This window comes from Astatotilapia calliptera, chromosome 3 (assembly GCF_900246225.1).
Source record: "Astatotilapia calliptera chromosome 3, fAstCal1.2, whole genome shotgun sequence".
Taxonomy (NCBI): domain Eukaryota; kingdom Metazoa; phylum Chordata; class Actinopteri; order Cichliformes; family Cichlidae; genus Astatotilapia; species Astatotilapia calliptera.
In genome coordinates, this window is record NC_039304.1 from 33,413,347 (window position 1) to 33,437,591 (window position 24,245).

At 42.4% G+C, this 24,245-nt stretch overlaps 1 protein-coding gene across 2 annotated transcripts in view; it reads left to right on the plus strand.

The window, feature by feature from the left end:
* erbb2 (erb-b2 receptor tyrosine kinase 2) overlaps positions 1-24,032 on the plus strand; it is a 35,729-nt gene extending 11,697 nt beyond the window's left edge. Inside the window, exons 2-27 of one of the 2 annotated variants that reach the window (XM_026163000.1) lie at positions 6,765-6,916; positions 7,020-7,200; positions 7,400-7,540; positions 8,362-8,427; positions 8,562-8,677; positions 8,776-8,917; positions 9,041-9,169; positions 10,073-10,217; positions 10,946-11,019; positions 11,144-11,234; positions 13,025-13,227; positions 13,354-13,483; positions 14,693-14,783; positions 15,286-15,440; positions 15,532-15,579; positions 15,688-15,826; positions 15,910-16,032; positions 16,126-16,224; positions 16,316-16,501; positions 16,710-16,865; positions 16,958-17,033; positions 19,478-19,624; positions 19,822-19,919; positions 20,173-20,349; positions 21,346-21,730; positions 21,813-24,032. In XM_026163000.1, coding sequence (XP_026018785.1) covers positions 6,765-6,916; positions 7,020-7,200; positions 7,400-7,540; positions 8,362-8,427; positions 8,562-8,677; positions 8,776-8,917; positions 9,041-9,169; positions 10,073-10,217; positions 10,946-11,019; positions 11,144-11,234; positions 13,025-13,227; positions 13,354-13,483; positions 14,693-14,783; positions 15,286-15,440; positions 15,532-15,579; positions 15,688-15,826; positions 15,910-16,032; positions 16,126-16,224; positions 16,316-16,501; positions 16,710-16,865; positions 16,958-17,033; positions 19,478-19,624; positions 19,822-19,919; positions 20,173-20,349; positions 21,346-21,730; positions 21,813-22,162 — 3,800 coding nt within the window. In that variant the 3' untranslated portion in view covers positions 22,163-24,032. The remainder of the gene's footprint in view (positions 1-6,764; positions 6,917-7,019; positions 7,201-7,399; positions 7,541-8,361; positions 8,428-8,561; positions 8,678-8,775; positions 8,918-9,040; positions 9,170-10,072; positions 10,218-10,945; positions 11,020-11,143; positions 11,235-13,024; positions 13,228-13,353; positions 13,484-14,692; positions 14,784-15,285; positions 15,441-15,531; positions 15,580-15,687; positions 15,827-15,909; positions 16,033-16,125; positions 16,225-16,315; positions 16,502-16,709; positions 16,866-16,957; positions 17,034-19,477; positions 19,625-19,821; positions 19,920-20,172; positions 20,350-21,345; positions 21,731-21,812) is intronic. The other variant, XM_026163001.1, reaches the window with a different exon arrangement.
* The last annotated feature ends 213 nt before the right edge of the window (positions 24,033-24,245 follow it).

A 24,245-nucleotide genomic window follows, 5' to 3' on the forward strand; every position in this document is an offset into this window, starting at 1 on the left:
TATCCCATTCAATTTATCGATCAGTTATCCTTCTGTGGAACTCCTTCATTAACAGCACTTATCTTTTAGCCTTTTATTTGAAAATAATAGCAGAAATCGACTTCTTGATATTTATTTAGGCCAGTTTTGAATGGAAGATGTCCTAATTTTCCCTCCTCCTTATTCCAGCGCTCTAATCCAGACTCCTTCCTTTATGTGGTTAATGTGTAGAAAGAGGTCGGGACACTCTGAGATGTGGCGGTGCGTTCGTGTTTTGGTGGTTTTAGTCTGTGGCGGCGTGAGTGTACGAGGAGTTCGTGGCTCCAGCGCAGCACAGAGCCTGTTCTGCTTGTCTGTTGAGCAATACCTGTTTTTTTTCTTTCTCGACCGCAGAGTGAAGCGGTAGAAAGAATGCGCTGTGGGGAGGCTGGGAGAAATGTGGAGTTTATGCAAGACGCGTTGCTAAGGATTAGGGCTGCGGTGCAATCAGGGCTGCCGTGTGAAAAATCTGAGCGAAAGTCCCGCTGGATCAGATCGCTCTGTTTGCGGAACTTTGGAGGATCTAATCCATTAGACGAGAGCACGAGGAGCAGGCTTTTCCGCTGTGATTCAGCCCTGTTCCCGCAACAGCGGCGGCAGCATCGCGTTCCTGTTGCTACACACACACGCACACACACTGGTAAACACACACGCACCTCCACACACTCCCTGTGCTAACTGGCATGCAGCCACACACAGGTGTGGCTTCAAGCTGGCTTTCAGTTTTCAGTCTCAAGCAGCCCGTTTGTACAAACACACACCGCAGCCTCTCAGGAAGCCTGATTCAGATCAAATCAGGAGTGATTTCTTACACACCGGCAGTACTTCGTGTTCTCTCACTTTCCTTAGAGCTGAAACAACAAGTGCTGACATTTTAAATATCTTGCACTTCAAGTTATAAAACCTCCTCTGACTATATAAAAAGTGTTTGGATTGCTTGGCCACATGCACTTAAAAGTCCTGCAGTACTAACTGCATTCACAGGAATGCCACGTACTGTGTGTTGTTACAGGGACTGGACGATCAACTTTCTGTTCAATCAATCTTCACCAGCTGATTCACCAGCTCAGCAGTGTTATCTTTTTATGTGCTAACGACAGCCTTGGCCGGGGTTCGCTGTGTTTTCTAACTGCCCATCCGTACGCACGTCACTCTCCGGCATTCCCAAGAAGCCGATAACCGTTTGAGGAAGTTTCTATAAACTGGGCGCAAAGTTCACTTGGACTCAAGGATGCACTGATTAGAATATGGCAGTCAAAGGTCACTGCGATCCAACAAAACATCTTTTTTTCTTTCTTTTGTTTTGGTTGTAACTCCAAAACTACTGTGCACAGTGACATCATACTGTCCAGACTTGCCCATCTGCTGGCTTCCTTCCTTTCATCACTACATTTGTGTTAAGTCTCGATGGAGGTGGACTTAACTAATGTTTGGCATACCACAGAGCTCAAGGTGGTAATACTAGTTTTCTAAAGTCAGAACTGGTAAACAAGCTGCTGTGCTGAAACTGCTAGTGGCGGTTAACCATGAAGTAAACAACGTGTAAAAGACAAAGTTGTTATTTCCACCACGTTTCACATGTTAACCTGACAGCAACTCTATCTTTAACAGGTTGTCCCCTAAGTGCGAGGCTTGTTTGACGTATACAGACACCTTAAGCATGCTTTGAGATTAATCTGCTATGCTAAACTGCTGTTACACAAATTAGGACATGTTAACAAACCTAAAAGTAGTTGGATGGATTTAAACAAGCAAAGGTAGAGTCACTGGCATGTAGAGCGTTGTTTTCCATTTTCCTGTCAGTATTCATGTTTACCTGTGCGCAATTTCAGTCCGATCATGTTGTGTATTTACATGCATCGACGGTTTGAACAGAGGAAGTCATCAGTTTCTCTCCTGTCTCGTGTGTTTGCCTTTTGCGTCATTTATCTTTTTCAAATGGACCCACGCTGTGTTGTCGTTGTGTTGACATATAGCAGGCATTCGCAGTAAGGATAAGGTACCTGTCCATACACACTGATTCGATTGAGGTCGGTATAACCCACCTGTGTCAATTGAAAGGAAATTTTGGTCCAAAGGAGCGTTATCAGGTCATTGTGTTCACATGAAGCATTTTTATATCATTCAGACTTTTATTCCAGTTATTAGTGTCCTTGTAATCATGGCTAATGACTGAGCTGTGAGCAGATATGGAGCTAATGTGATTTATCTTACCCTTTTGAGAATAGTTGCTGAGCTCCTCTCCTATTATAAATGTATAAACACTGGACACTTCATTACATCTTGCTATTACCAGCTGGACTTCCTTTTGCTTTCAGCACTGCTGTAATTCTTTGTGGCATAGATTCAACAAGGTGCCGGAAATGTTCCTCAGAGATTTTGTTCCATATCGACATGATAGCATCACGCAGCTGCTGTAGATATTTTGGCTACACGGCTATCTAATGATGTGAACCTCTTTCACCACCATGTCCTGAATGTTTTGGGATCTAGTGGCTCTGGAGGCCATTTAAGTACAGCGATCTAATTGGTCATGGTCAAGAAACCAGTTTGAGATGATTTGAGCTTTGTGACATGGTGTTTTATCCTGCTGCAAGCAGCCGTCAGAAGATGTGGTCATAAAGGGATGGCATCAACACTCAGACAGGCTATGGAGTGTAAGCGATGCTCACATGGTGACCCAAAGAAAATGTCCCCTAGAGCAGGGCGACATGACCAAAAATATTTATCACAATATACATTTGAAAATTTGCGATAACGATATAACTGACGATATAATTGACACGAGACAAAATACTTTACAACTCCTCAACTGTCAAAAAAACCCCCCGTCAATGTATTTTCACTTACACAAGCAGCTTTTTTAAGTGCATTAAAGTTATATAAAAAATTTGCAGTGCAAATGCAAATTCCTTGCTGACAGTTTAACCAGAAGGCATTTCCAGTGGAAACTGGCCGACATATCCTCAGCATAACCATGTATAATATCCACAAAACTTAAAAAGAGGTTACACACACACAATACTGTAATATTATGTTGAAGCACAGTACATATCACTCCGCGAGGCTCCTGACTACGATGGCTGTAATGCTCCGACAATCCATCAAGCGCTGCGGGTCCGTAGCTTAGCAAAGTCGTACTGAAACATTTGACAGATTTGCGAGCGCCGTGTACATAAAACTGTTTCGAGGTCAGTAAACACAACCAGAGTTCATACATAAGGCACACGGGATTATAAGGGGCACTGTCGATTTTCAGAAAAATCAAAGGATTTATTTTCCAAAAAACACGGTAATAACGACGGCCCGCTAGCATGCTCTACCAAAAATAGTGCTTTGTTGTGTATCTGACGGACGAAAGCTAAACCAGTCCCACACCACTGAAGTTGCAGCATTTTTACAAACCAATTCTGGTTCATCCGTTTCATTCAACGATCCACTTTCGCTCTTCTCATTCTGCGTCGCTGCCATGTGCGTATGTAAACAAAGGCACTGTGCATGTGCTTTTTACCCATATTCCATCGCGATATTTCATTTTCTTATCGTTGCCCAACATACACCGGTATTACCGTGAACGGTATGATATGGCCCAGCCCTAATATCCCCACACCGCCTGAACTGGTGGTACAAGCCTGTCTCCACTCTTGTCAAGTTCTGGTGTGGCTGTGAGAGCTGTAGCCTCAGTTGCCAGTTCTTAGCTGACAAAAAGGGCACGCAGTGCGGTCTTCTGCTTCAGGTTGGATGTTTTATGCATTCAGAGACGCTCTTCTGCGTACCTTGGTTGTAACGAGTGGTTATTTCAGTTACTGTTGCTTTCCTATAAAAAAAAACAAAACAGTTTGACTTCTGGCTCTGATAAAACACTTCCTCCACTAGATATAGTCTCGATTTTGAACCACTCTGTGTAAATCCTACTGATAGTAGATCAGCAGTTTCTGAAGTACTCAAACCAACAACCAGGCTCATTTAAATCATCTTTCTTTCCCATTGTGATGCTCAGTTTGAACTACATGCCTAAATGCATTGAATTGCTCCTGCTGTGTATGTGTATATATCTGTGTATCCATGCTGATTGTAACTTTGAGGGGTGGCATTATTCAGGTGAATGTATTGAAGATTATAACATAATAGCACAGTTGAATCTATGGTTTCCATCATGCTTACGTAACAGGGTGTAGTTCAGACAAACTGGGTTTCAAATAAATCTGTGTGCACAGATTTGACTTAAATGTTACAGAGGGATATGTCAGTTACACTGTGTACTTATCTAGATATAGCACTGCTGAGGTTTCCATGGCTTCAACTGTAGTGCAGCTGCAGCTGTTTTAACAACAGAACTAATTAGAAATATCCGGCGGGTAATTACATCGCAGGGCTTCATTTAAATGATGTCCAAAATGCATCAACAGCTGTCTGCAGCGCTTCACTACTGAGTGAGCGCGTGAACAAGTGGGCAGTGGGAGAACAGGCATGGTCTCAGATAATCGGGATCCTTTTAGCCTCTGTAATTTGTGACCGTAATTAATTTAGACTGGAGAGAGCGTGAGTAGGGTCAGAACTCAGAGAAACAGACGGGAATGTAGGAAAAATACCTCCCTCGCTGTTGTTGCTCTCTAGCAAAACACCTGAGCAGTGGAAGTTTCCAGTGGCAAATTGGCATTACATGCTGTGCAGCAGGCAGCATTAATGCGTGTACACGTGACACGGCGCGCAATCACCTTGTGAACTGGAAGGTCACAGGTCACCGATGTAGCTTTGATCAAAACTCGGTGCCAGTCACCACAACATCCCCCTTTTACTGTGAAAATCCAAAACTGTGTGTGTCATCTTCTAGCTATGCAACCACACACCTTTCTATTAAATTGCACTTCCCCAGAGGATGATTGCAGTTGAGCAACAGCTCAGACTCTGAGAGAATTTAAAAGACACGAGTGATCAGAGAGGATGTGAGGACAATTTCTTTGATAACTGCTTAGATAAACCTTTGAAGAGGCAGGAAGTGAACTTCGAATGGGGAAAGTAAAGTTAGCGTCTTGACCGCGGGCAGGCTGAGTAACGTGAGCGATAAAAGGGAAAGTATTTTAGGCCGGGAGCTCCTCACAAGTCCACGCACACACAGGCGTTGCTGAGAGACTTTTGGAGAGCAAACAATGAGGGAATAAAGGGAGAGGAAACTGAGGACGGGCTTTACGCACACTTTTCAGAAACGGATAATGTGCTCTGTTGAGCTCTCTGTTACAGCACATTTCCCTAATCCCCAAAGCCGGAGACATCCAGCTTTTTGTTTTTTGTCACACTCTGGGAAAGCTGTTTGTGTTTTAGAAGTTCTGTCTTATTGAAAATGATTAAAATGCCAGAGGATGAGAGTACATCTCCACTCTTGGCTTGACTTCCAAAACTATTTTCCATGATGACATAATTGAAGGAGTCGGCGATTAGTCATTTGATTTGTTATTTGACACAAGTGGCAGAGGCTGGGTGTGTATTTTTGGCAGCCGCACGGTTAATCATAGACACATTTACTGCAGTAGCTCGCTGTCTTTATTAATGCTTCAGTACTTCTTTAGCTGAGTTGCAGGAGGGGTAATATGGGTCTGTGCGCTCCGCCATCTCCAGGAAACTTTACACGTGGCAGACGCACACACATGATAAGACATATCTCCCGAAGTCTGCTGGTAACCTCACTGTGTCATGAAAATCTGCCTTGTCCCGGCTGCCAGGACTTCCCGTTCTTCCTGTGGTGTGCCTGCTTCTGTGCTTTCCAAAATGGCAGGGAGAGAGATGGCTCAGTAGTGAGGTTGGGGGGCTTCAATGAAGAAAAGTGGGTTGACTGTTGAGGGGCTGCTGGAAAGGAGCCAAGGGAAGTCATTTATAACTTCGAGAGAGGAGGGACTGTTCACCGTGTGACTGCTTGTTAAGGCACGAGAGCTATGTGTCTGCAAATGCCCCTGTGAATTATAATGCTGTATGACCCCCGAATTCAATTCTGTGTGTGACCCACTGAAGGGAATCTGCTGCCAGGGGAAAATATATCATATATGTATACTAAGACGCAGACGGAGGCTGTGCGTGCGGCTCGTATTTCTATTTAGGCTGCTTGTGAATAGATGGAGTCAAGTTATGTGGAGTCCAAGCCTTACATTCATTACCACGTAGGTGTCTGTACACATGAAAAAAGGAACCAAAAAAGAAAGGACTGTTGTAAACGTTTACATTGAGATGTCCAAAAAAACCTCAACATTATTAAAGCAGTGTGTGATCGTCTTGAGAGAGAACAGAACAAAAGAAGCCAACATCCATAAAAGAGCTTTGCATGTCCCTCAAGAAGCCAGGAGAACTATTCCTGTAGACTACTTAAAGAAATGACAAGAAAGCTTGACCTAGAGAGTTCAGGCTGTATTGACTTGCATTGACTTTCGAGCTTGTTAGAATTGTACAACCTCTGTTTTTCCTTATTATACTGCACTGCATGTGTTTGCCCATCTTCCAATTTTCCAAGTGAAATAAAAATAAATGAAGGTTGGCTCACAGCTTTTGCAGACTACTGTATGTCATTTAGTTTTTTGTAGGGATGATATTTTAACCCATAAAATGCAAGAATTCTGCCGAATGAAAAGTTGAATGGCTTCATTCATTAAAGAAACTAAATGTTGCATTGAAGAAAAGTGGTTTTTTGTTTCTATATACTGTAGGTTGTAGTTCTTGACAGGTCATATAAATTGCCACTTTGTTTCTTTGCCTTGCAGTCTGTCGGGGTACAGACATGAAGCTGGCCCTGCCCTCCAGCCTGGAAAACCACTATGAGACTCTGAGGCTGCTTTACACCGGTTGCCAGGTTGTTCATGGAAACTTGGAGATTACACACCTCCATGGAAACCCTGACCTCTCCTTCCTGCAGGTATAGTTTGAATGGAAACGCAAAGAAAATGTTAATACAGTTAATAAGCTTGGTTAGCTCCAGTGTTCCTCACCTTGGTCTCTCTTCATCTCTTCTTCACCAGGGGATTGTGGAGGTACAGGGTTATGTACTTGTTGCTCATGTTTCTGTGAGCCTGTTGCCCTTAGACAGCCTTCGGATCATAAGAGGCAGCCAGTTGTACAACTCCAGCTACGCGCTGGCTGTGCTGGATAACACTCACGCCGGTCAGGGGCTGAGGACGCTCCGGCTACGTAGCCTCACAGGTCAGACATTTTCCTCAAATCCGGCGTAATTTGATGTGACAAGTTTGGAGCTCAGACTCATTTTCTTATCCTCAGCCGCCAGCTTTAAAACACTGAAGTGTTTCACTGGAAGATTGGTCAGAACAGAGGCCCGTTTCTCTCAGCATCTGTTGTCTTCTATAAGTTGTGGAGTCACTTTTGTGTATTATCTGTCCTGCAGAGATCCTGCTGGGTGCAGTGTATATTTGGGGGAACCCCCAGCTGTGCTTCCCAGACCCCCAGAACATCAATTTGACGGACATCTTGGATGAGCAGAATGGCCGTGCCAAGGAACACCGACTGCAGCCTCGGCCTCCTAACTGTGAGCAGCTGACTGACTCTAATAGTGAACAAAGAGAAACATCATGCAGTGATTTGTCGATGTCATAAAGTCATTTTACATGTCAGATGTTTCCTGGTTGGGAGCATATGTTGATCTAAAACCCGTGTATAGCTTTCAGCACTGATGGTGCCTTTCCAGATGTGTAAAGGCGCCATCATTACATTGAGGAGCATTATTCCAAAATCTTTCCACATTTTGAAGACACAGTTTTTTGCAGATTAGTGAACCTCGGCCGGTCTTTATTCCTGAGAAACTCCTCTCCTCTCTTTTTATACCCAGTCATGTTAGTGATCTGTTGCCAGTTAACCTCATTAGTTGCAAAATGTTCCTCCAGCTGTTTTTTTTTTTTTTGCTTGCTTTTCCAGCTTTTTGTTGCTCTGTCCCAATTTTTCGAGACATGTTGTTGCCACCAGCTTCAAAATATTTTTTCATCAAATAGTAAAATGCCTCAGTTTAAACATTTGATGTGTTTTCTTTGTCCCACTGGGGATAAAATGTGGGTTTGTGAGATCATTGCATTCTGATTTTATTTTACATTCTAGCGCTGTGTCCCAGCAATTTTGGAAGTGGGTTTATAAATCCTAATGTGGGCAAAAATCGTTTATGTTGGTTTTGGATACTTTACATAGATTTCTTTTATAGAGTTTGACCTTCCAGCAAACGGCTCTCATGAACCGTACTGGTGCCTTACATAACCACGGATCAGCCAGCATGTCTGCATGCTCTTGAATCTTTGTCTTTCTTGTAAAATTGTGGCTCAGCTTTCCCTGGTTTTTATTCCTGGCTTTCTTCTGGTGCAGGTCCAAGTTGTTCGCCTGCATGTGGGAAAAGATGCTGGGGAGAGACTCCTCAGGATTGCCAAACTCGTGAGTTAAAATCACACACACAGTCATGTCATGTAGTTTTATGTAGACAAAAGCAGAACAGATGAAGTTTTGCTGAAAGGGTGTGTGTGTGTGTGTGTGTGTGTGTGTGTGTGTGTGTGTGTGTGTGTTTAAAGTGACCCGAGCTAAATGTGCGTCTGGCTGCCAGCGGTGTAAAGGTCCTCTACCCAACGACTGCTGTCACCTGCAGTGTGCAGCTGGATGCACTGGACCCAAAGACTCAGACTGTCTGGTAAACAGTCCTGTTGTTTTTGTTTTCTTATCTACAGTGTAATCTCCTTTTTTCCTTTTCCTTACTGGAGAAACATGTTTCCTCCTTCCTCTCTGCAGGCTTGTCGTCACTTCAACGACAGCGGTGTATGTAAAGAGAACTGTCCACTGCCCACCACCTATGACCCCGTCACGTTTCAGTCCCAATCCAACCCACATGGGAAGTTTAACTTTGGAGCGACCTGTGTCAAGACGTGTCCTTGTAAGAGTTTGCCTTTAAAAAAAAAAATCTGCTTAACCAAGAAAGCTGTCACACGCTCGCTGATTTATTTATTTTTTTAAATCCCTGCCTCCCATCTTGGACACTTTGTCTCCTGCCCTGTAGATAACTATCTGGCGTTGGAAGTGGCCTGTACTTTATCTTGCCCCCCAAACAACCAGGAAGTTGTCGTCACCCAACCTGACGGGACGGAGACGCAGAAATGTGATAAGTGTGAAGGAGACTGTCCCAAAGGTGAGGTAGTCATTCTGTTTTCTCCTGGGAAATATCATTCTGTTTACAAACACACGCACACAGTGGCAGCTTTATTAGATTTACCTGCTAATTAGTGTGAATAAAAACATCCACTTGGAAGCGGAAGATGGTTCTAGATTTGAGTTAACTCGACAAATCGGAATGAGGTTCAGTAATCTGGTCCGCCTGTCTGTTCATGTCGTTAGTTTAGCTTGTTAGTTTCTCTGTCACCTTTATAACCTTGCTAGCATAATTCTGCTGTCTCTGCTTCCTCATACCAAGCCTCCAGGATCTATGGTGCTCATTTTCATCTTCATATTTTTATTCTTGGATTCTCCTGGAGCAGCTTTGCATGATTCAATGCTCGCAATAATTTTTAGTTATTTTATAATGGACCTTGGTGCAACCGTTCAGCTCACCCACTGTCTGAAAACAAGTTGTTATGGCTCCTGTTTTTCTGATTCACTGCCCATCGTAAACAGATTTAAAGATTTGAACAGCAGGTCGGTCCGGTCTGTGTGCAGGTGACGACAGTATCCACTCTCACTGACATCATACCAAGCCAAGAGCAGAAAAACTAAGTGTTCAGAGCTGGTTGAATGTTATTGTATACAGTACTGCTCAAAAAACTTCACATTGTCAATAAATCACCGCTGCTATTTCCAGTTTTCATAGCAAAACATAAGTAAATGAGGGGTGGTTTAAGGCTTTGTTCCTTTAATGCAGTGCAAATCTGTTTCATTCAGCAATGATCACGTCCTAGTTCATGTTGCTGGGTGATTATTAGTCATTGTTGTTGTTAAACTTTAGTCTAATTAGAAATACTGCTTCCAGAAAAGCTCTGGTTTGGTTTAATGTCTGTTGTTGTTTTGTTTTTTTTCCCCTTCCTGGTTGGTATCATAGTGTGTTTCGGCCCGAGTACAGACAACAATGGTGTCACCGACAGCAGCAGCAGCATCGCCGTAGTAACGCCTTCCAATGTGGAGGAGTTCAACAAGTGCACGAAGATTTTCGGTAGCCTGGCCTTCCGCTCTGAGAGCTTCTCATGGTGAGAGACTTTTACATTTTTAGAAACGTGTAAAATTCAGTAAAGACAACAAGCAGCTTGACACCAGAGACTTTATTCCGCCACAGCGCCACATCCCTCCCATTCAGCACTTCAAATATTTAATTTTGCAGCAACAACTTGTACACAATCCTTTTGCCGCCCGAGCCTATCCCTGCACATGTAACCAGACCGGCTTTAAACTCAAGTGTTTTTGACGTTGTGTCAACAGAGGACAAAACTGCTCCAATTTGTTTCTACACCAGTGTCATTCAAGAGCATTTCAAATAATGTAGCGAAATACCAACAGTTAATACAAAGCTTGTAGGTTTGCTTACATGACTTGTAACTTGCTGAGGTTGAGATACTACATGTTGATAAAATTCCCCGACAGCTGATTTAAGTGAACGCGTGTGTGGTTTCTGATGTATTGTTGAGGGTTGTCAATGTTAGTGTGTTAGTGTGATCTGAACCTGCACAAACAGGCTTGCATTCAGCATATTCCTCCTATTTCCTCCTATTTCCTCCTGTGGATTGAATCTGTATCTCTGACTCAAGATCACCCAGACACATCGTCTCCATGACTTGTGTGGACTGGCGAAGGCATTTCTCACAAAATCCAAGCTTAACCTGGAGGAGATATTAATATTGAGGACAAGCCAAGAGAAAATGAAATTGTTCCCAATAATCAAAGTGGCTTTTAAGTCTTACTTAAATCTTACGCTGTCCAGGGATCCTGCGAAGAACACCTCAGGCCTGACTTTGGAGCAGCTGAGTGCCTTCAGGACTCTGGAGGAGATCACAGGTACCACAGTGTTTGTTAAACCCTATGTGAGCTTTTTATTAAGTAACATTTTATCTGTTTCTCACACCGAAGTCTCCTCAGTTGGAATGTTTTCATCACCTCTGTGTGATCTTTAAACTTGCAGGTTATCTCTACATTGATGCCTGGCCAGAACAGTGGACCAACCTCAGTGTGTTTGAGAACCTGAAGGTGATCAGAGGCACGATGCTCTACAAGTAAGACTTCTTAAAACTGCTTGTCTGTTGCTCTGCATGCTCTCCACTATTTCCCTTGTCATCCTGTTTGCACAATATGCCTGTTGTGTAACCATACTCAATCCACTTTACTGCAGTGTTTTGTTTTGTTTTCCCTTCTGTGGTGATTTTATTATCAGCTTTATTATCAATAAACTTACCAACGAGCTGGAAACAAACATTAGGTGTGCCTGCTAAGCGCATTTTTCTTCTCATGCAAGTGAGCACAATGGAAACGTGGATAAAAAAGTCAACTAAATGAAGAATAATAGTAAGTTTAAGTAATTTAAAGAATCAATAAACTCCACTTCACCATCCGGATCGTCTATATGTGCCTTGAACAGCTCTCCTGTAGTATTAAGATCGTTATATAGATGCAGCACGTTTAATTTTCTTTCCATGCGGTGCGTCACTACATGCCAATGTGTCCACCCAACACTGTGTCTTTGTTTGTGTTCAGTTTTTTTCGACTGTTTCTGCTTCAGTTGAGGCAGTCTGTTCATTTTCAGGGTAATAAATGCTAATTATTAGCTAGCACTGCTGCCCTGCTGGCCAGTGTCTTAAACTAGGTCACAGTTAGCACCATCTGATCACCGTGCTGGTGACGTGTACAACGTTACGATCAATGTTCTCCAGGTGGAAGCGACCAATCACATTTTTGTGGAGGGAGTATGAGCAAGACAGGCTGTATAATACATGGTTGATGCTGAGAAAGAGTCTGTTTTAATGCAGCTTTTAGCTAAAGCTAAAAAAATTCCAACCGACAACTGTTTTATTATTTTCGATTGAAACGAATGTCTGAAAATGTTAGCTCCGCATTCACTTTTGGTTTCACACTGACCTCGGTCTCCATGGCCTCCGTTTGATCCCTTCATCCACGACAAGTGCGACTTCATGTGGACTTTGTCACTCAGCAGTTTGGCGACAGGACACGACAAGTCATGCTTGAGTACTTTTTTCCTCCCACTTGGAAGTCTTTTTTTTCCATTTTACACAGTTTTACAAACATGGAACATGATGTCAGGGACTTAAACAGATTAATAACATCATCCAAAGCCATCGAATACACTGCAGGAAAATATTTCTATCAGAGCTTTTACACTTGGATTATAAGCTGTTCTGAATCTTGTTATAACAAACCCATTTTCCCCCCACTGTTAATCTCCTTGACTCTTAGTTTGAAGAGTCAAAGCCATCTTATCCATTGATTGTTCTAGGAAAAGGTCGATGTTTGGTGGTGTCTTCTGAAGCCAGCATTTTTTTCCCTTTTTTACCAGCAGTCTAGAAGTCTACAGATGTTTTAAGGAATGTTTTGTGGATCCCGGGACAGAAATGTAGCATCCACTTTTATATCCAAAACCTCTGAATGGAAGGGCAGGATCAGAATATGTGGGCACGGTGTGGCATCATAAATTTCTCAATAAACTTTGTATTTTTTCCAGACTTGTACTCATCAGTGAACAACTGAATAATTCCTTATACATTCTCCATGTGGGAGAATTTTGCACTTGGATTTCTCAGGTTTTACACTGTAGGGCAGTTGTAGTGACAGTGCTGGAGCCACATTGATATGATGCTCTGCTTTGAGTCCCTCCAAAATGACCAAGATCCTTACTCTGCTCCGAAGAGCCCAAACGCTGTTTGTAAGAAGCTTGTTTTCACAGAAAGATACCGGGTTACAGCTGTGTCTCTTTTGCTGTTTGCTTCTTACACTCTTCTTTATTTAAAGCTTTGTTTACCACTCTTCATCTTCTCCCTCTCCATCCATTCAGGGGTGTGTTTTCACTGGCCATCCAGAATCTGCAAATCGAGTCTCTCGGGTTGCGGTCGCTGCGCAGCGTCAGTGGAGGTTTGGTCTTGATTTACAACAACACACAGCTGTGCTACACCAACTCACTGCCATGGCAGAATCTCCTCCATCCCACCCAGGGTCCGCACCGCATCGTCAGCCACAACCAGGACCCTGCAGTCTGTGGTAAGTAAAGCCACAGACCTTTTAGTCGTGCAGCTGTCTTAAGCTTTTTTTTTTTTTTTTTTTTGTGGTCTAATGCAGTAAAAAAACTACAGGGTGAATCATGCTGCATTGTCTCTATGTTTTCAGAGAAAGAGGGGAATGTTTGTCACCCCCTTTGTAAGGCGGGCTGTTGGGGTCCGGGGCCCAGCCAGTGCGTGTCCTGCCAAACTTTCCAACGTGGCACCGAGTGTGTAGAGCAGTGTGATCTCTATCAGGGGTAAGAAGGTTTGCGTGCGTTTGTAGAGGTGTGGCAAAACTAAATCAATGCGAAAACAACTGATAATGTTCTGTAATTGTTCAGTGTACTATTTGTTTTATTTGTAATAATTCCCAGAACTAGTTCCCCAGTAAATATATCAGAAAAACTAATGATGTTTAGTTTTCAGATTAAAAATGTTTAATTTAACGTGTGCCTTGAAGCAATTTAGGATCTATTATCTGCGATAACGGTGTGTTTGAGTTTGATATGACGTGCATACATGCACATACAAAAGCAAATGCAAGATGGCAGAGCAAATGAGAAAACACACTGGGCTGTATACATGCGCACAAAATGAACCCAGTACAACCATTAGATGGTACATTTGCTTAGTTAGGAATTTACATCTGCTAAGTGCCTGGAAAAAGCAGGCTTAAAGTAAAATGCTCAAACATCTAATTACAGTCTCTTTTAGTAAGACTCAAACAACAGAGGTTATTATTATTATTATACACTCCAAATTAAGCTAGTGATTTTGTTATTTACAACGCAACCAAATGCAAAATCATACCCTGCTCTCTTGCCTATTTTGCCTTGAATTGGATCGGATTTAAAAAGTTATCACCACACTATGGCTTTAGTCATCGCGACCATAACCTAACAAGGAAAGTAGAAATGTTATGTGTTTAGTTTCATAGAGTTTCTAAATAAAAAGATTAACAAATCTAACTGATTAAAGACATCATAGCCGTAAATACCTCTGAGGTCACCGTAGTATGGAGTGAGTGGCGTGCCCTATATATTGCTCTACAACATATAAATGCTTTTATCAAATAAAAGCAGTAATACATGGAATATTCGGGAATTCATACATACAATTTCTATCTAGGTGTTAAATTAACATGTTTAATGTTGTTTCTTCAATGTAAAGCAGAACAAAAGTGTAAAAATTTAATTATTTTGAATCTGTGATGGAAATTGTATCCTGGACTGGAAATTTACAGTCCAGCATGATGTGATGTTTGCAGAAAGTTGGCAAAAATTCATACGATACTTCACGATTGTCTATAGAAGAAGAAGAAATGTCGTTGAGCTCATCGGGTTACTTGCAGCTGGCGTCTGTTTCTGAAGTTGTGTCTTCTCAGGATGGTGTCAGATGCTTCAGATAAATGCATTTAATTTAATCCTGGGATGTTACCTTACGTGCATCTTGTGCTTGCTTTGCAGGCCCGTACGTGAATACATAGATGGATCTAAGTGTGTTGCCTGTGATCCACAGTGTCGACCCCTCAATGGCTCAGAGTCCTGCCACGGGCCGGTAAGAAACATAGACCAAAGTGTAATACGGCTAGATAGGATTTCTAACTCCTTAAACCTCCATTTGGAGCTCAAAAGTACTTGTATATGACAGTTTATTTAACCTGGAGATGTATCGTTTGTATGAATAAATACAAGTTTATGAGGTTCTGTTTTCCTTTTTCACTTTTCTCAAGATGCATGTGGCATCACTGCAGGATGCATATTCTCATTGCATAGCTTGTTTTTGATGGTGCATTGTAGAGCTGAGATTACTGAAGCCTTTTTACACAGGGATAATGTTGCTTGCACCTTGCTTGCTTTAAAATAAATTATACTTTAAGCTATTTCTAATTACAAAAGTTCTTAAAGTGGTCTAATTTTAGCTTAAATTGAATCCTTTTAGCTGCTGTGGTGCTGTAAGTAGGATGTCGACGTCACACTGGGCTGTAGAAACTCTGTTATTTTTTTATGTTAAATAAAAAAAATAAACATTGTTAAATATCGCTCTGTTTGCGTCTCAGGGTGCTCAACATTGCACGGAGTGTCGGAATTTCCAGGACGGCGAGTATTGCGTGGATCGGTGTCCCAGTGGCGTCAAGGGCGATCTGCATACTGTGTGGAAATACAGCAATGCCACGGGACACTGTCTGCCATGCAAGACCAACTGCACGCCACCGTGAGTGACGCCACATTTAAGCCCCAACTCACACACACATACACAAGCACGCAGTGAGACTGACTTCACAGACGGTGCTTTTCTCTTCCAGCTGCACTGTGAAGGATGAACGAGGCTGCCCCATTGATACCAGGACAGGGTGAGCGCACTAAACAACTTATTTCCGTTAGCTTTTCTGGGAGCTGTTACAAATTGAACTTCGATTTTTATGGATGGGCGCAGCGTTAAACTTTCTGTGTCTGTGTAGACCTGGCACGTCCATCGCGGCTGCAGTAGGTGGGGTGGTGCTCTTCATTATCCTGCTGGCTCTGCTGGTCTTTTACTTGAGGAGACAGAAGAAGCTAAAGAGGAAGGAGACAATGAGGAGGATCCTGCAGGAGCACGAGGTGAGGGACGACGTGCCAAATTAAAATGTGTGTTTTGCTCTAGCGTGGAGTCTTTATCTGCTATTTTCCTCCTTCACATGCAGCTGGTGGAGCCTTTGACGCCGAGTGGTGCTTCACCCAATCAAGCTCAGATGCGTATATTGAAAGAGACCGAGCTGAAAAAACTCAGGGTGCTGGGTTCGGGGGCCTTTGGCACTGTTTACAAGGTATGGTCATCATGCACATCCATAACCACGTTATGTGCTGTTTGTTCAGAGGGTGGTGAGCTTTGTTCGAGATGATTTTGATTACTGTTTCAGGGAATTTGGGCTCCTGATGGGGAAAATGTGAAAATCCCAGTGGCGATTAAGGTTTTGCGTGAGAACACCTCACCAAAAGCCAACAAAGAAATCCTCGATGTGAGTATAAGCCAGGCAGAAAACCTTGAGGAGTTACAGTGGACGGAAATGAAGTTCACACGCTCATTACATCTGCTCTCTCTGCTTCCAGGAGGCATATGTGATGGCGGGCGTTGCCAGCCCGTACGTGTGTCGTCTCCTGGGGATTTGTCTCACCTCTACTGTGCAGCTGGTCACTCAGCTGATGCCGTACGGCTGCCTCCTCGACTACGTCAGAGAGAACAAGGACCGCATTGGTTCGCAGTTCCTACTCAACTGGTGTGTCCAGATTGCCAAGGTACAAAAACAGGAAACAAGGTGTTGCATTTCTGTTTTCATGCTTGTACTTGTGTGACCGCTTGCAGTGATATAAGCGGAAGTATATTTTGTTCATTTCTCTCTTATCTTACTTGTCTTTTCATATTTGATGTGGTTCCAGTTTGTTTATTTGTGGACACATGTAGGGTGATGGATCTGTGTGTTGGTGTATGTGTGTGTTGGTGTAGGGGATGAGTTACCTGGAGGAGGTTCGTTTGGTCCACAGAGATTTGGCAGCCCGGAATGTCCTGGTGAAGAACCCGAATCACGTGAAGATCACCGACTTTGGTCTGGCCCGTCTGCTCGATATAGACGAGACGGAGTATCACGCCGATGGAGGGAAGGTGAGATGGAAGCTGTGACTTGCAGAGCATGTTCTCTGCGGGCGTTAAGGATTTTGTTTGTTTAAAAATGCTCTGGAAATCTGTGTTTCCAGGTGCCAATCAAATGGATGGCCTTGGAGTCTATCCTGCACAGGAAGTTTACTCACCAGAGTGATGTATGGAGCTACGGTAGGCATCAACCAGGGCTAGGAATTTTAAATTGATCCTTTTCTTATGAATAAATCATCAGAAAAATCTTATCAAATACATTGAAGTTTAAATGTGAACCAAAATAGATTTGCAAGCAAGTAAAGTAGGATTTTGATTCAAATGTGAATCCAGAAATGATGTTTGCTGTTTGAGCCGAATCATATGGGTGGGACTTGCGTATGCTGAGAGTTGTAAGAAGCATCTCCATTGGCCAGTCTTAGCACTGGTTCATGTAGATGGCTTTTGTTTAACAATCTGTGGTTTTGTAATGGCTTAAAAGGATCCAAATTAGCTGATAGAGGGACATAAAAAAATGCAATTGGCATGAATGCCTGTTCAGACATAAAGTTTTTGCCGTTACTAAGCTAGGTCTTCTCCAAAGATTCCATTCCTTGTTGGCCAGCTAAGGATTTTGCCCACAGACAGTATAAAGCGAAAAAGGCTAGACAATTAATTTTGTCAAGGGGCCACGTGGGTCTGTTGTGTAGCACCCAGTTGGCCCGGCCCTCCACAACAGTACTATTTCTCATGGACCCAGATTCTGGGTTGGAAAAATTAATCCAGTGCAAAGTCCCTTAAACCTGCAGTCTGTCTGAAGGCTATCAGATGGCAATAGCTGGTCACAAAAAGACTTCTGGTTGTGTAGAAGTCTATAGGAAAATGTAAACCGTTTCCTTCTGTTTTATGTTCTTTGTTATCCATTTCAGGTTGCATTCGATAGTCTAGGCTGTGCTAACAAGTTAGTGCTAACTAGTTGGATGAAAGATGAAATGTTTCTCCCACAGAATCAACTTTTTGGGATAGCCTAACTATTGTTTTACATCAAGCTAGTCATCTTAGCATAAGTGTGTAAAGTAGCATCTCTGCCATAAAATCTTCCGCCATGATCAGTGTTGCCAACTTAGCGACTTTGTCGCTATATTTAGCGAGTTTTCAGACCCCATAGCGACTTATTTTAAAAAGTCGCTAAAAAAAGACGTGAAAGCGCGTATCGCTTTTACTCTCAACAAGCAGCGGGTGCTGTAACGCAGTCAGTTCTTCTTTTACTCTTTTACTCTTATGCTGTTTTGTGGATCACAAGGTTTAAAACTACTTATAAACACACACACAAAGTAAATCCACCAGAGTGCCTATTTCGGGTCACTTTTGCCGATCCAAGCCCGGGTAAAGGAGCAGGGTTGGAATTGTGACATAAAAAAAAACAATAATTGCTAAAAGAAATGTAATTTGTAGTTCTAAATAAACTCTAAATGCATTTAGGACGTTTTTTACTCACTTTATGTCTCTTCCACGATGTTATTTCTCTCTCCAACAACATAGGTTACAATTAGATTAGCATGACCAATTATGCAAATTAGGCGATGACGTCATTTAGCGCCTTCTAGCGACTTTTAGGACAGCCAATAGCGATTTTCCTTACTGAGGAGTTGGCAACACTGGCCATGATCCAGATACCTCAGTACTCGAATGCAGGAACTTTGAGAATGACATCACTCTTGAGTTGGCGCATTCCAGGAAAAGAGAGGAAAAACAGGACTTTTTTGGTTCTTAGCAAAGATAGAGCTGTTCAGGTATCACTAGCAATACAACATAATGCTGTTTTCTTGTAAATAAAAAATCTTACTGTCTTCAAAGTTTTTAAACAGCTAGTTAGCACAGCCTAGAGTTATCCGTCCTAATTTCTGTTTTGTATCAAACTAGTTAGCTTAGCCATGTGTGTTGTAAGGTAGCATTTTTTCCCTATATGAAACACGAAAAAAAAAGAATCTAATAACACTAGCATTAACAATAAACTCGTCTCACATTTACATACAGGTAGTTATTACAGTCTAATGCTAAGTAGCGCTAAATAGCCTAACTTCCATTTTAAATTGAGCTAAATACATTAGCATAAAGGAGTGGGAAATTTGTAGAGTAGCATTTTGCTACATGCTACATTAAATAAAAATAAAAACACGCCTTGACATAACTGCTGTTATGATTTGGCTCTATTTAAATAAAACTGAATTGATCTTCGTCGTGCTTTATTGTGGCTTGTCGGTGGTGTGAAAAGTACACTCACTGGCTAACAAGGTGTCAATCACAACAGTTAGATCTACCCTGAAATTCTCATCAAAGGGTATGATGCATGATGTCAAAGTATCTTATTTGCATAAATCTAGTTGAGACTGGCCAAGAGAGGTTCTTGTATGATTGAGTGTTGGTCTCACCCATAGACTAAGCTTAACAGCAATCCAAAGTGTTTAACTTAAATTTTAACCATAAATATATTTCTTAAAACATTTAGAGTTCAGTGTTTCCATAGTTTTTCTTGAATGCATAATGGTTTTAAAACTAACTTCATTCACAGATAACTTGGTTTAAATCCTTATAGGTGATTTGTATTTTAGAGTAAATGTTGCGTTGTTGTTATTTAATTGCAGGGGTAACTGTCTGGGAGCTGATGACGTTTGGCTCTAAGCCCTACGACACGATTCCAGCAAGAGATATCCCAGAGGTTTTAGAGGGGGGCGAGCGGCTTCCCCAACCCCTTATCTGCACCATTGATGTCTACATGATCATGGTCAAATGTCAGTACCTCTCACTGCAGCAGTGATTTTTGCATTTTGTCTATGTTGTGATGTTGCCAAGATTTAAGCATTTAATGTATTTCCTGGTTAAAAACTGCAAATGAATCTGACTTTTATACACGTTGTAGTTTATTTCCCCGTCTGTCAAAGGATTTAATGTTGTTGAAGTGTTCAGTTAACCATTGTTTGGTTGGCAGGTTGGATGATTGATCCTGAGAGCAGGCCGAGATTCAAAGGCCTGGTCAATGATTTTAGTGCCATGGCTAGAGATCCTACTCGCTATGTAGTTATTCAGGTATGTAAATGTTTTACTCATGCTGTTAATGTTTTACTGTGTGCGTGTGCGTGTGTGTGTGTGTGTGAGAGAGAGAGCGGGACTGATAGTTATTGTGTCCATACTATAAAATTATTTATCTAAAACTGCTACTTTTTAGATGTGGTTACCTTTTAAAGAGTGACACTTTTAATTCCATCCAAATAAATAAAGATGTACATTCCTAGAATGTTTTGGGTTTTTTATCCTATGTTGTTCTTTCATCGTCTTTCAGAATGATGAAGAGATGAGCAAGTGCAGCCCAGTGGACAGTGAGTTTTACAGGATGCTTCTGAGGGAAGATGAAAATATTGGGGAAATGATCCTGGATCCTGAGGAGTACCTGGTGCCAAATACAAGGAAAGGGGACGAGCCCCAGGCCAATGGACTATCCAGACACCAGTCATACAGGGTCAGTGGGGTGGGAGGGGGGTGGGTAATTTTGTCTTTGTCTATTTTATATAACTATATGTATCTATATCTATCATACATAGATAGATATATGTTCTTTTTGATTGGTCCATTTGCTGGCTTTAATCACAGACAGACAGAATTTACCTGTTATGTGATGACAGTTGTACATGTTGGCTCTTACATCTCAAGTTTTACTTGATAGATCCCCTTCCACTGAGCACTATTTGGCAAGCTGTGGCATTAAATTTCCGTATTTCTATTAAATCTCAAATTTCACCAGCGCTATAACGTGTTACAGTAAATTTTCTGCATGTCAGAATGAGAAAACTATGCACGTTGATGACTTTTTCTGCTTTCTGGCAAAGCTCCATCTGCAGTGTGTCAGTTGCAGACTTTCGAGTTAATAAATATCTGAAATTGACTCTGCTCGATTATGTGCTCTGCAGCAACGTGTACCGCAGGTTCCAAATTGTGATTAATGTAGCGAACGACTTTAAGGGTAGGTGTCCTATATTCATGCAGCATTGTGGCTGCTTCTCTGTTGCTTGTAACATTATACAAAGACGCCCTTTATAGCTACGGTTTCTAGCTATTAAAATTAGAAACTGTAACTCGCTATTAAAAATAATTTAGCAGAGGCAGGGACACACAGATCAGAGGGTGGGGAATCCCCACCCCCAGATCAGATCAGTCTAAGATAATTTTCCTAATTTATTCTGGAGTGACAGATGAGAAGTTTTTAAGAGAGTGTCCATCATTCAGCATGTGTGACATAAGAATTAAGAGTCCTGCTTTAATGTCTGTGTGTTTGAAATAACTCATGAATTGTCTGTTTAATAAATGATGAAACCGATATGAACATATATTTGAAGATTTATATATATTATATGAGCAGTAAGTACCTGGTACTGTGTGAGAGTGCGACTTTTTCTGTTAACATGCTGTCATGTCGTACATTCCCAATATCTTAAAGGGTGGTTGTTTTTCTTTCCAGCAGAGCAGAGATCATAGCTTAGATATGGACCCTTCCAACACTGCTGGGCCTCGGAACCTTCACTCCTCCCTGACTGGAATCAGCCACGCCCAGTACCCAACCTTAACAATGGGAGCGAGCGCCTCTAACAGTGTGTGGCCTCAGTATCCAATGCTGGCTCGCAGCACCTCAGCTGGAGGTCAGTCTGACTCTGTCTTCCTGGATGCACCTACAGACAGCCACTCCTTGGCACCAGCCAGCCCCGGACGCTACAGCAAAGACCCCACTTTCCCCAACGGGAGCAAGGATGACCTAGAAACTGATGGGTGGAATGGTTTTCCCCATCCTTATCTTCACCACTCACTACCCCGGCGGAGTCACGCCATTCAAAATCATCCCCTGCCAGGTGAATCGTGGTCTTCATAAAGAAGGAAATGTCCGTAACTCTGATTATGTTCTGACTTTTCTTCTTCTATTCACCTTCTCAGAGTACGTCAACCAAGAAATTCAGGATCTCAGGCCAGGGTTCCCTGAGCGGCCCAGCACACTGCCTCGAAAATCCAGAATAGACCGCCGGCTTCCTAACGGCTTAAGTTCAGGTCACAGTGTGGAAAACCCAGGGTATTTGATCCCAGTGAACTCCACCTCTCCGGCCTTTGACAACCCATACTATCTGGACCTCGGGCCCAAGGTGATTCCCGGGGCTGTGGCGGGGGACGGCCCAGCAGGACTGGAAAGCAACGGAGGAGTAACCAGACATATGAACGGTTTTGTGACACCGACTGCAGAAAATCCAGAATACTTAGGATTAGCAGACACTTGGAGTGGGCATACTTGAGGATAGGGATGGTGAGACTATAAAGGAGACACAGACGGAGTCTCACTGAGGGAAACTGGAGAGTGGGAAGATGAACATTTACATAGCAAAAATAAGGGGAGCTGCGAACGTGCAACTGGAATCTTCTCACTCTGTCTGGAGAAGCAGCGGCATCCGAACTGATCGAGGTTGTCCCTAAATGCCACGTTATTAGTACCCAGTTGTAACACGCATGGACTCAACACAGTGTAGCATTCAAGTGGTGCCTGTGGCACCATTTGTATTCATGTCTTCCTCTAAACAATCTGTGACTGTTAACTGCCAAAAAGAAGTTTTTTCTTCTTTTGTAAATAACACCATAAACAAAAGAGTTCAAGAAGGTTATCATGATTGTTTTTATGGTCATCTTCTTTTAAGTTGTTTAATATCTGTAGATTTTCCACTATATGTGAAGCTTTTTTATTTTTGTGCATTTCCTTCAGTTCCCTGTGGATATGCTACTGAGTGCAGCTGAACAGTGAAGAAAGATGTATAACACTTTTGACAAAGTGAGCCGTGATGTGCGTTGAAGATGATGCTTAGTATTCTGGTCAGTTTCTCGCAGACCTGACGGGGGTCTCCAGCACTCTCAAAGCCATTTTGTTTTGGACAGAGAAGGCCCTGCAGCCCATCTGGCCTGTAGACATGCTCCCTGAAAGAAAGGCATCCTGTATGGAGAAGACAGAGGCATTGTGCCGCACTGATGTATGTGGTTGTTGGTGACCGTGGCTGTAGCTACTTTGTGGTACGAGTCATCAGCTATTGAGGTACGAGGAGACATTTTTAAGCTGCAGAAATGTCTAAAAAAATGGGAATAAGTGGTTAACTGTTCAGGGATTTTAGTTTTTCTGAGAAATATGGAGAACTACTGACTTTGAAGTCATAAAAAGAACACACTGTGTACATGTCAGACAACTCTGTGTGCACCCGCCAAGCGCAGTAAGCTTTAGAGATTTTAGTGGCTTTTCACTGTGCAAGAAAGCTATCAGTAAATATCCCACAAGAAGTGAAGAATCTGCATAACATATAGACATAGCCTGTGTGTGTGTGTGTGTGTGCGTGCGTGCGTGCGTGCGTGCGTGCGTGCGTGCGTGCGTACAAGCAATCCACTAGACCCTGGAGTGGATTCTGTGGAGGCGTTGCTTTTGAATAATCAATGCATGGCTCAAATTCCACTCACTGAGAGCTCACTGACATCCCAGTTAATAATAAGCAAGATTTTTTTTTTCTTCATGTTAACTGGTGTTGGGTTGAGGAGGCGGGGGTGGGGTGTCAAACTGAGTCAATGGAGTCATTGTCTGACCCTCGTGTCTTCGTCCGAAAGTCATCGCTCTCCGAACTCGCGCACCCAGAGCGGCGACGTTTGAAAGGAAAGGAGTTGTTGTGGTTCACTGAGGCTTGTAATCCTGGAGCGGTCTTGAAACAAGCAGGCGAGGTCTCTCTCTCTTTTTTTTTTTTTTTTTCCTTCCTTCTCTGCCTAGCATACTAAACCAAACCGCATCCACCTTACAACTACTACTGAGTTTGAGGCTCTTTTCACGTGTATAAACTGTCCACATAATGGCTGGAGCAGGACATCAGTGAGACTTTGTTCTGAAATGAGCACTGCCCCCTCATTCATGTCAGTTTTACTCTGAAAGTCTTTGCGGTTCTTGTTTTTTGTCTTTTATTTTGACGTTCTCATACGGGTTGTGAAGAGTTTTGTTCCAGAATAAGATCTCTATTAAATATTACGCCTGATTTTTAAACTACAGTTTCTTACACACACAAAAATGTATATACTGGATTTGTTTTAAACCCCTTAGCTATCATATTACACTAACCTGATTTAGAATTAAAGTTTTGAGTGAGGTTTTTTATTTTTTTGTGGATATACAGTGTGGTGTTTTGGAATGAAAACCTTCATAGGTGTCATTGCGGTCATGTGGAAACCTCATATCTCCACTGAAAGATCTGATTAAGGTTTATTAGGAGCGTTGGTCCTGTTGTATTTTTGTTAACCTAAACACTGATGTATACATTTGTATACAGTTCAGATTTTTAAGGAGGGCTGGAGTCTACCCCA